We start from the raw sequence: 12,157 nt of genomic DNA on the forward strand, positions 1-12,157 counted from the left end.
CTCGGCCGGCGCGGCACGGCGCGGGCGCGGGCGCTGGCGCAGCTTGGTCGCTGACAGGTGGGACCCGCCTGTCAGTGGCGCAAGGGAGGAGGGAGGTGAGACGGACTTCGCCGTGGCACGGGCTGACGAGCGGGCGAGCTGGGCCGACGGCCCAGGCGAAGGGGAGGCGCGCGCGGGAGGGGCGGGAGGCCGGTGGCCTGCTCGGCTGGGCCGGCCGAGGGGAGAGGTGGTGGGCCGGCTCGGCTGGGCCGGCCCGGGAAGGAGGAGAGGAAAAAGAAAAAGGAAAAAGAAAAGGGAGGGAGGAAAATTGGACTTCGGCCCAATTTGAGAAGGAAGGGAAAAAGAATGGAAAAAGGAGGGAAAAAGGAAAACCCCACTTTTGACGAGTTTTAAATTAATTTTATTGGCCAAATTTTATACTTCTGCAATTTGAATTTAAATCCTGTTAGTCGATTTGCGAGCCTCGATTTAATTGAATTAAGTTCTTTTAGGGGGATTCTTCCTAAGTTAATTAAGCCAATTGTTATTTACGAATTTCTTTTTACGATTTTAGGCTTGGGTTAAAACTCCGAGCGTGACAATAGTTATAGGCCTAGAGTAGTAGAGTAGGTGTACTATAGGCTTTTAGTCTTTTTAGCACCTTGTTTATAGACTTATGGATCTAGATAGTTTTAGTCGTTCGACCTGTATGGTATTTTAGGGACTAAAAGAGACTTATGGATTAACCCCTCCAAACAAACAGCCCCTAATTCTAGTTGCTTCGTGTGAATAAACATGATATATAAAATAGTAGCTCAGCTGGTACTCCTAGGCTTGTCCCCATCTTTTCACTTCTCTTTTTTATAGGCCAAATTTTAAATTCTTAACTTTAATTTAAAGTTAATTTTTATGTATTTTATCTTAATTTATTTTTCTAAGTTAGCTTTTTAGATCGCTGAATGTCGTTTGACTTTTTTTTCTACGAACCCTGACGATCACCCCATCTACCTCCCACTACTTTATTATTAAAATTGCACTTGGACTACTGAAACCCTTAACTGCAAGAAATGGACTAACAAAGCAACATAACTTTTTACTTAATGGACTATTGAAACCCTCAACTGCAAGAAATGGACTAACAAAGCAACATAACATTTTACTTAAATATATAGTGCAGGCCTACATGTAAATCCATCGCAAAAAAAAAATCGTAGTGTTTCATCTCCTCCAATTCTTTTGTCTCAATTTAACTTGTAACGGTATCATTAATTTCCTCCAAATTAACACCTATCAACTATCATGGTACAACCACCACCATCTCCCCCATATCATTTCTGCTGATGCCACATGTTTGTGTCTTCCGAGTCCTTGTGTGCCTAGCAAATCTGGATTTAGATCTAACTCGACTAATAAAACCTTTTTTAAGACTGCCTCATCAGCATCTCTACTACTTCAGATCAACGATAAACATAGGAAGTTCGAGATAGCGTCTGAATCCACTGGGAGCATTGCTTAGTTTGATCGTCTGCCCAACAATATTTTCTGCACTGTCACAGACTTAATTATTCTGTTTTTTTTGCAGGAGCCTTTTCTCTCATTATCATAGACGTTGCCAGCATCCATGGTTTTAGCCATGTGTATCATGGTGTGTTCTGACCCAACCGTAGATTGCCATTCTCTCTGTCCTTTGATGTCCCACAAGCCAAGAGAAAGAGCAAACAAATGTTAAATTTTTTTTTCTATTGTCTAGCTCTGAGAAAATAAATTAAACAAGAGGAAGAGCAGACCTATTGTCCATGTTGTAGATGCTGTACCAATAATAATTCAGGACATGATGACATGCATATATAGTCCTAAATACGCATCCTGAACAAGTCGTTTCTTTTCTTTTAATAAGATACTACATTCGTCCCTAAATGTTTGATGACATTGACTTTTTTATATATGTTTGATAATTCGTCTTATTTAAAAAATACGCATCCTGAACAGGTAGTTCCTTTGTTTTAATAAGATATATGGACAGAGAGTACTTATTTCAGATGAGCATATGTCACAAATTTTACACAAATTATGGCAGCAGACACCACATTAATTTCTGAATTTCTATTTGTTTACCATGTAATTAAGCAACACCTACCTAATGTGCTAGCATATACAAATATGAACAGGGATCTGGTTAGAGAACACTGACAGTATTATATATTCACTGTTTGCACTATTAATATACACACAGTTGCTGTTGATGCCTCCATCACTCCCCATGCTCATGTGCACCAACAGCGCTGTGTTCTTCGTCTACATATAGACCCTGCAGCCACTTTCTCTCCAGAAGTAAGCTAGCTGCAGGCAGGGACAAACTGAAGAGTCTCTGCAGGGGGGGCGGCCGCCATTGATGGCGTCGCGTCAGCTGCTGCAGATGATGCAGTTCACGGACTCGACGACGACGTCTCATCACAGCCCTAGACTGCCCGGCGGCGGCGTCCATGGCCTGCCGCCGCCGACGCCCATCTCGTCGCCGTTCTCGTCGCGGAAGCCGAGGTAATTCAAGGACTCTCCCTCCCTCTCTCTTGTGCCATAGGCATGCATTTCGCACCAATGCCGTTCATTTGCTTCATTCATTTGCTTATCCATATCCTCCGGGTGGTTGGAGGAGAAAAACCAAACCACGTATTTATAAGCAAAAATTAATTTATTGATAAAACTTTTGTATATATTTTGTTAGTGCTTTAATTAAAAACCAAAGACTGAAAATAAATATTGGTGAAAAGTCCTAAAATCAACTCTAAATTTATGATTATAAATTTATATTTTGGCTTATAACCATAAACATAACAAAAAATAGGCCGCTGCAACTTCCCGTGTATTCGAGAATATGCAGACATGCCCATACGCATCGATTAGTTAATATAATGTGTTTGCTTATACAAACCCATGAGAAAATTTCTAGAGATCGTTTAGGAAATTTCTAGAGATCTTTTAGGGTCTTCAAGAGCTTACATGAGGATGAGGTATCGTGTATAAGTATGTTTTTAGTGTTAATTTATGGTTCCTCTAAACACTAATGAAGTAACGCTGGAAAGTGTGTTCTCTATCAATTAGGACCATAACACAATTATTTCCAGTCCGATTAACATAACGCTCAAGCTCCAAATATTCAACTACCGAAGAGGACTTGGTGAAAAATTAATCTGTGACGTAGGGCATATTAGTCGCAGGACAGCAGAGATTAGTTTAACTCATTAACTAGCTAGTCCAAGTTGCACTCTGATCGAAAGAGGCAAGTCTGTGTTGCTTTGAACGTACAAAACTACTCTCCTAATCCCCCCGTTTTTCTTAATAAGAACAACACGCCTATCTAATGAGTGACACACACTATCTAATTCCGACGGATATATATATACATTGCATCTCCAACGTGGTCAGCATAATTTCACACTAATTAAACTCAACTCTCACAGCAAGTGGTACATGGAGACGAGATAGGCAAGTGGTAACCATCTGTACAGTGTCATTTTTAGTTATATATGTTATGTGCTTAATCTGGCTCTTGGTGTGCATGAGGAGCCTGGCTTGTGAGTTATTCCTACAGGATATATGTATGTATGTATGTATATATATATATATATATATATATATATATATATATATATATATATATATATATATATATATATATATATATATGTAATGTACGTGTTGCACGTTGCCTACAAGGAGGATATATGATTTGTTACCTTAGATCTTTTATTCGTATTATAGGGCACAGTACTCAAAGTAGACATTTAATATGCCACTACTAATATACAGCAGCAGTCTACGTATGAATATATGAAATTGCTTTTTAAATTAACATATATACAAGATTTAAACCGAGAAAGGGAGGAAGATCTACAACCCCGTATTTTCATTTCTGCTTATACTTATAAGCCAAAATTTAAATTTGTTTTTTAGAGGGGGGTCGTCGAAGATTATTTTCCAGCCTTAACCTTTATATCAGAATACATATATAAATGTTCTATTCAAAAATTATTTTTTATTTATAAATATATCGTTTGTCTTTTTACATGAAAAAGACAAACAACATCAATCACCCTAAACTTGGAAAGACGGAAGCCATCCTTTTGCTAAAGGCTACAATTTCACAAATATTCCAAAAAATAAATATGTCAAAACATGCCCTTGACTAAATTTACTCGAAAAATGACGCCACAAGTTACAACTCACATGCACAAGAGGTATATATCACCGACGGCGGCGAAATGCTATGTTGTGTGAAGCAACTCAAGGGAGAGACGACTTTGCTAAGATATTGGTGATAATCATGCATATGCTTTTCGAATCTAAATCTTCATGGTCGTTTTGCCTTCTGTACATGTTAAATGGTTCATTAGGATCTGAAGATAAGATGATCATAGAAACAGATGATGGCACCTCATGCAGAATGAGGTGTGGTACGGTTGGAATCACTGTATAAAAAAATATTTCTGGCGACGCTCCCTTTTCTTTTTACAGGCTATCTAAAAAAAGAAATGGTTATAATACAAGTCAGAAGCCTCGGAAACACCAAGTAATCCACTTTAAGCGACCGTATAAAAAAACCAATTGCTAGATCTCTCGGAATCAAATTTCGGATCTAGTATGTTTCCAATAATCATTACAAGATTTCACTTCTATTTTAAATAGTGAATATTTGAATCTTTGAAATAACCTCTGATAGAGTGTGCTCTATATCAAAGGTGTACATCTCAACGAGATCTATGATATTGTATTTCGTGTTGTTTAGCCACATTGGTGTTTTGTTAGATACGGTTGGCTCATCTATTTGTAGAAACACGTTGTACACGGCTATACAGATGCTTTTTAGTTGTTACTAATGAAGAAAATTATGTGCCATCGTCGTACGTATAACTCCATTAATTAATTTGTAACAACATACTACCTCTGTCCCATAATAACATCATTTTTCAATTTATGTGCCCAATGATTTGACCATTCGTCTTATTTGAAAAATTTATAAAAAACTTAAAAAAGTTAGTCACGTATAAAGTACTATTCATATTTTATTATCTAATAACAATAAAAATATTAATCGCAAAAAAATTTCAAATAAAATGAAGAGTCGAAACATTGTATCAAAAACTAAAAAATAACATTATTTCGGGACGGAGGTAGTATTTAGCACTAAATGCACTAAACTAGATCTACTACGGCAGAAGACATGCATGCTAGTAGAAGTGACCATAGTTTTATTGATTCTCATGGGGGTTAATTTATATTATTGGGTAACTATAACCCGTTTGTTACTAATTTGAACGATTGGAATTGGTAACAACAATAAATATAATTTATGTAGTAAATTTTAAAAAACCATACATTTTATGGCATCTATAACACAAAGCCCCAGTATCTACAATTTCTTTTAAGTAACCCCAGGTTTTGGGTCAAAATATATTGCACAGCCTCATATTTATGAAAAATACTTATATTTCACTCTAATAAACAATATTTCCAAGGATATACAAACATATTAGGTCTAAAAATGCACATTCATATACCACCTATTCTATTTCCTTCCTGACTCGCACACTTCAAAATGCAAAAGATTAAGATAATAAACTGTGGTAACAAGATCATGGTTATCAATTACATAATCCCAAACTTAATATAATGGAGAACTGAATGATTTAGTTATGAATGTCGGTTTTTTGTGAAGCATTTTACTCTGATACATGGTGTGCCTTGAAAAATATTGCAAAGCCTGGTGTTTTATGTTACAAATGCCTCAAAAGTTGTTGTTTTATGAAATTTGCTGAAATGTTGATAATTCCTACAACTTTTAAAATCATTAGGAAAATTGCAAAGATGGAAATGAGCAAATTCTTTATATGGCGATATGACAATGAATTTTATGGCAGTGAGCAAATTAAACTCGAGGATATACGATGAATCGGCTAAGTCAGAGTGGAGGAGAGCAGACCTTGAAACCTTATCATCATATTTGTACGTAAACAAAATCCGTGTGTGTTATTGAATGAACAAATGACTTTCATCTTGTACATAATGTTTGGTGTTGAAGAATAAGAACCAGCCTACTGACAATTTGGTTAGTCTCGGCTTGTCTCTAATTATGCGTCTAATTTAATTAACTAAACTCTTAATTTTAAACGCATTTCCGGCAAACACCGGCCAGGGAAGACCCATTCCACAACCTTTTTAAATTTACCATCCTCATCTGATTTTTTTATTATCTTTTAATCCATGAACAATATTTTGAAGTACATATATTTAACAGTGCAAATATAGAACATGAGTCCATTATTAATTTATCGATCAACTTCAATTTCTTTATCTATAATCAATCACTTCCAATAGGAGGTAATACGTGTACACATGTAACAAATCGAATAATCTAGATATAGACAAATGTTATCGTATACAATTCTAAAATATAATGAAAAATGATGTAAGTCACTACTAGAAATCTCAAGTTCCCCAACTGACATATACTATAGGGAATAAGAAAAAATCATAGGGATTTTATTTCCCTCCTTATATGCTAGGAAATTACACCTATGGAAAGTATTATGGGGAAAGAAGTGCTTCCCTAGAGTCCTCTTTTCAAACTGAAGGGTACAAATTCTTTCCCTATGGTTACAAGGGCTAGGGAACAAATGTTCAGGTTTCCTACGTGACATTTGGTTGCCAACATGGAAAGTACAAAGCCCTAGGGCTGGTAGTTTAATCTACATCCTAGGTTAGATTCCTTGTCCACTGCTGGATGTGTTGAGGACTGAGCTTGCTTTTTTGAGTTGGGGGAAAATGAATGGAACACGGTGCTTCAGCATGTAAAAGAAGTAAGACAGTATCTGGAACGAGGGGAGATTTTTTAGAGGCCCAACTGGCTAGCAGTATGCTTTTGGGTTGCCGCCAAGCGAAAAAATGATGCTAAGAGCTGAAAATTGGCTCTATATTTTCCCACCAACTAAAAAAGTGGCACATATAGCTTTGGCTAGCTCCAAGTGGGACAACAGTGACACTGTGGCATCTACGTGGCAAACCATGTGGTTTTCTAGTGTTTAGTTTCTTAGGGATGAAAATAAAATGTAGTGGAAGTATTGTTTCCTAAAGTTTAATATGTATACACTAGGGAATTATTTTTGTCCCTTGGGTTGATTAACACATAGTAGGGAATACTTTTAACTCACTGGAAACTCTTGATTTCTAGTAGTGGCTTCTATTAGTACTTTAGTACTATATTATACAAATATATGTGTCTTCACTACAAATTCCAAAATTATTGTGCTATAACAAAGTTTAAGAGAATGTTTTACATATTTCCCCAATACCATTGCAGGCTGCAGGAAGGGCATCCAACATGTGTCAACCTTACACCTATCCCCCATACAGATGGTCATCTTTGGAGGAAGTATGGAGAGAAGAAAATCAAGAACTCCCCGTTCCCAAGGTAAGTGTGTTGGCCAATTTCAATATCACTAAATGTTACTTCCTCCGTTTCATATTCTAAGACTTTCTCATCTTAAGGGGCTTCAAATTTGTTTGGACCATCCATTAGACTTTGATGCAATGGTTGATATAACCTATTACATCACTAGGGGTAGTGTAACACTCCAGCTCATTAAAAAAGTTCATGCCTATTTACATGTAATATCAGGACCTTAACTCATGCTAAACGGGTATGCATAAGTGGTAGTTCACGGAGGAAGACGTCAGTAGAGTATCAGCTCGAAATGGGGGATGGCACAATAACCAAGCCCATAATTATGTGAGTTTTGTCTCAACCGTAGTACCTTTGAATTATAAATCTTTTATATTAAGAGAGTACGGAAGTAAGTTAGGTACTATGTGAACATAGACCCACTTAACAGGTAGAGTGGACTATATGGATTTAGGGCTTTGGTGTTGCATATAAGGCTCATAATAAGGAGAGTGGTAATTCTTTTTCATTTGCCATTAAAAGTATCATGGTTAACAAGGTAAGTGGAATGATTAGACAAACTAATCTCACTTGTTATATCATACACATGTAAAATACATTGTGCAAATTATATTTCATACTCTGAATACAATTTCTTAATTACCACATTTGAATCATATCTACAGTCTGTTGAATTCAAAACTTTGAATCAGATATGAAAAGAAACAACATATAGTCATTGAAAGTCATTATGTTTTTTTTACAAAATAAGTACGTAGATCAAATAATTTTTTTGATATCCCGATGTTTGAATTTATGTGTCTGGCTTCACCATATTTTAAATTTGAAATCATATTGACTTGCATGTCTGTGCATACAACAAACATGCATGCATGATTAAATTTAGAAAGGGCAATTAGGACAGTTGATTTTTGCCATATGTGCCATGATCCATTAATTACATGCGAAAAATATATTTTAATAGAAAAATATGAACGATTAATCAATGGCTAAGATTTGTTGGAGGTAAGGAGTATTATAAAGTTGATCATGTCTTGTATAAATGTGCTCAAATTCATTAGCATGTGTAGGAAATATCACTGTAGTGGCAGTACTCCTTTCGCTTCACATGACCCAAGTGTTTCTAAGTTTTGCTATATTTATTTGTTTTTCATTGGTACCTTGTTTTGTTGTTGAATGTAACATAAATATTTGTATAGGTTGATGGGGAGTATCAATTTTGTCATCATTCATGCGACACATATCTATAACACAATTTATTATTTTTTCTTTTGCATGAAATATTGTAATTAGGGGTGGGAATGACCAAGGCCCGTGGGTTCTTTCACAACCCTATTTATTTCTTAAATTTTTTTAGCTCAAAAATCTATACAATTTTATTTTCAGCCCATTTTAAAACCGGCACGTAAATTTTATAAGTAAAATGGTTTGGGTCCACTGTAACCCCTAATAGTAACCGTACGAAACGAGTTTGGTACATGTACTCATCAATTTCGCATTCCATCATCCGATCGGTGCTCATCTAAACAATCCACATGTCATCGTCGTTGTGCAGACTATACTACCGATGCTCATACCGGGACGACAGGAACTGCGTGGCGACGAAGGTGGTGCAGCAGGAGAACGACGCCGACCCGCCGCTGTACAGGGTCACCTACATCCACCACCACACCTGCAGCCCGTCGCCGCCGGCCCCGACGCCGGCGGACGTCGTGTTCGCCGACCCACCATGGCCGGGCAAAGCGGACCAGCCGGTGTTCTTCAGGTTCAGCCCCACCGGTGCTGACCCGCCGTCGTCGCCGGCGCACCATCAGCAGTGGCAACACGCAGCAGCGGCGGCGGCGGCCCAGGCGCAGCTCCCCGTGATGGGCGACGACGAGAAGTGGCCGGCGGCCATCCGCTCCGGCCAGCTGCCCACGCGGCGGATGTCGATGTTCCGCGCCGTCGTCGATGGGCTCAGACAGATGAGGTCGTCGGCGCCACCGCCGTCGGCGACGATGGACGGCGGGTGGGACACGTTCTCGGCGTTCGATTTGGACTCGTGGCAATTCGGTTCGGATGATGAGTTGCTCTGTGGTGATCTCATGCATTTCCCGGACAGTATGCAACAACAGTTCTGACGAGCCATGCTGGAAATACACAGACTAATCCATGTGCTTAATTACCGTCAGATTTCTCGTGAAAATATATATTTTGGTCCCAAATGTTGTGGTTAAAAATGCATATCAGAGCCCGTAAAAGTGTATATTGGAGAGCAGAATTGAGTTCAAAATGTAAGGTTATGCATTGCCAAACACTGATACAGCACAATTAATTGAAACCTCCTTGGCACTGTCAGTTCAACACAAGTGCCAACATCAAAACCGTACTTGTACTACATTTTGGCCATGTACAATGTATGTGCTTGGCCATGTACATCCACTTTGGATGTAGATCAGGCCGGTTTAATATGAACCATCTATCTGAGGTTGTTGGGATGCTTTTATTCTGCAAGGAAAAAATTGCAAGCTCCAAGACAACAAAGGGACCAACACAACCGATAGAATGCCAGCTAGCTAGTTCGTGTGGGAACTGAAATCATGTTCAATTGGAATTCATGCATGTATATCTAATTCCAAAATAAAAAAATGGGGACAATTAGGGTTGGAAAAAATTCCCTACATACCCCTAAGAATTTGCTCAATCTCGTGTGTACCCCTGGATTTTATCTTATCCTTTATATACCCTTGAGTTGTCATTTTGATTCCCTCTATACCATTTTCGTTAGTTGACCATTAGTTGACCGTTAAATATTTTTAAAATGACTACATTACCCCTCTCATACATTATGATTAAATCCATACATTAGTTTCACCATAAAATTGAGAACTAAAACTATATGTTATTTAGGTTTAAATTTTTTGAAAGCTGTATGACATTCATCAAATTTCATTTGAAATTTATTTAAAAATTTTAAATATGCTTTTAGTTTGTGATGAAATAATTCCATCCCCTTTGTTTTTACCATAAATCTTTTTTCACTGCATATTCATTGAAAAGTAATATTCAAATTTGATGCAAAGATTGGTTTGCTTACAATAAATAATTTATCAATTGTTAATGAAATTATGTTTTATTTTTAAAATATTTAGTAATTTATCTGTTATTGTTTTTCATAACCCAAATAATTTACACATAAAAATTTGTAGCTTTTATCAATATACTAAGGACACTAAAGTCATTTGTACAAAAACTAACGGTCAAACTAATTGTCAACTAACGGAATAGGCATATAAGGGATCTAATAAAAACTCAGGGGATCAAGAGATCAAGCAAATCTCAAGGGTATAGAAGGGATTGAGAGAAATTAGACGGGCATACAGGGAATTGACCGAAAGAGTTGCAGTGGCCATGTGATACATTGAAATAAAGCTATAGTTAATTCATTTACGTGATCAAAGTTTCATCTCTCGATGATATTGGGAAATATTTCAGTTTTTGAAAAGTATCCCAATTATCAGGAGTAACCTTTAGGGCTTATAAAAGATAAAAATCGAAACGACATATTTGTAAATGGAAAAAGATTACGAATAAAGCTCAAATTAACTTTAAATTTAACATTGAAATTTCAAATTTTAGGGTATAAGCATAACCAAAACCAAATTAATTAAAGACGGGGTGCAAATCTCTGGTACATGTCTTAGGGGACCCAAAAATTATATACAAATATCAAACTTGAAGATACTATTTCATGGACGATAAAATAACTCTTAATCTATATAGCCCTTGAGAATAAACAAGTTTGTATCTCGTCAGAAACATTTGTCATGCATCTTTGGTTTTTCAATTTATTTGAAAAGGTGCCACCTTTCCTCTCCGGGCAGAACCCAGAATCGTTTGAAAACAAAGAAGATATTTTTTTACGTTGTTGTTGCAGTCAATTGCACGTGATGCTTGGAATAATGAGAGAAGCTTGAATATCATAGCTACTACAATAAATCAATAATACTCCACCCAAACACCAACAACATTGATCAGTTCACCAACCAACACCATAGTCTCTTCTCGCATCTCATTGTATAGACGCATTTCAGCTCTCAGTTGCTCACATATCCTATTACAATTTTGCTGAGTTGATGGAGCAATACTCCAATACTGATGATGGAATGAACAGAGAGAAAAAAGTCCCAACAGTGGTTGTGTTGGAGTAGGATGCATTGGGGAAGAACAGGTCTCTAGTATAGGGTTACCAAGTGCAGGTTATTAATCTATTGTATGAGATATTTCGTACGTGTATTGATTATCATTGGAGAACATGTGTGTTCGTGTCGTCTTACTGATCTAAGAACAAAGGCTATAAACTAAACTGAAAAAACAAAATAAAATCAAGTTTAGGGTTGAAAATTCAAATTGTGACTTGTAAACATATACGAAAGCCAAAAGATAAGGACTTGAATTGAGTCAAAGAAAGCTTTGCTAGGGACGTGGATGCTTTGTTTTATATAACTACTTGTTGCTTGGTCTAATGAACTATGATAATGGTGTTGGTTGATTTTTCGGTTAGACACTAGATAAAAGAATTAGAGATAGAGACCAGTTTTAAGAAATTCGGAATTCACCATAACTGTTTTTTGTGTCCTGCTCTAACACCAAAAGAAGAGATATAATAAGAGTTTGTTTCGGTGATCGATAGAATCAAAACTCCATACTAAATTCGAGATACACCCCGAGCCCCACTAATGC

At 37.0% G+C, this 12,157-nt stretch overlaps 1 protein-coding gene across 1 annotated transcript; it reads left to right on the top strand.

The window, feature by feature from the left end:
* Positions 1 to 2,371: 2,371 nt before the first annotated feature.
* On the top strand, positions 2,372 to 9,746 carry LOC102699538 (WRKY transcription factor WRKY71-like). The gene is made up of 3 exons (XM_040528490.1): positions 2,372 to 2,517; positions 7,334 to 7,444; positions 8,991 to 9,746. Exons 1-3 carry the CDS (start codon positions 2,372 to 2,374, stop codon positions 9,553 to 9,555), a joined length of 822 nt encoding a protein of 273 aa, XP_040384424.1. The 3' UTR covers positions 9,556 to 9,746.
* Positions 9,747 to 12,157: the final 2,411 nt, after the last annotated feature.

This window comes from Oryza brachyantha, chromosome 10, assembly GCF_000231095.2.
Source record: "Oryza brachyantha chromosome 10, ObraRS2, whole genome shotgun sequence".
In the NCBI taxonomy this organism is placed as follows: Eukaryota; Viridiplantae; Streptophyta; class Magnoliopsida; order Poales; family Poaceae; genus Oryza; species Oryza brachyantha.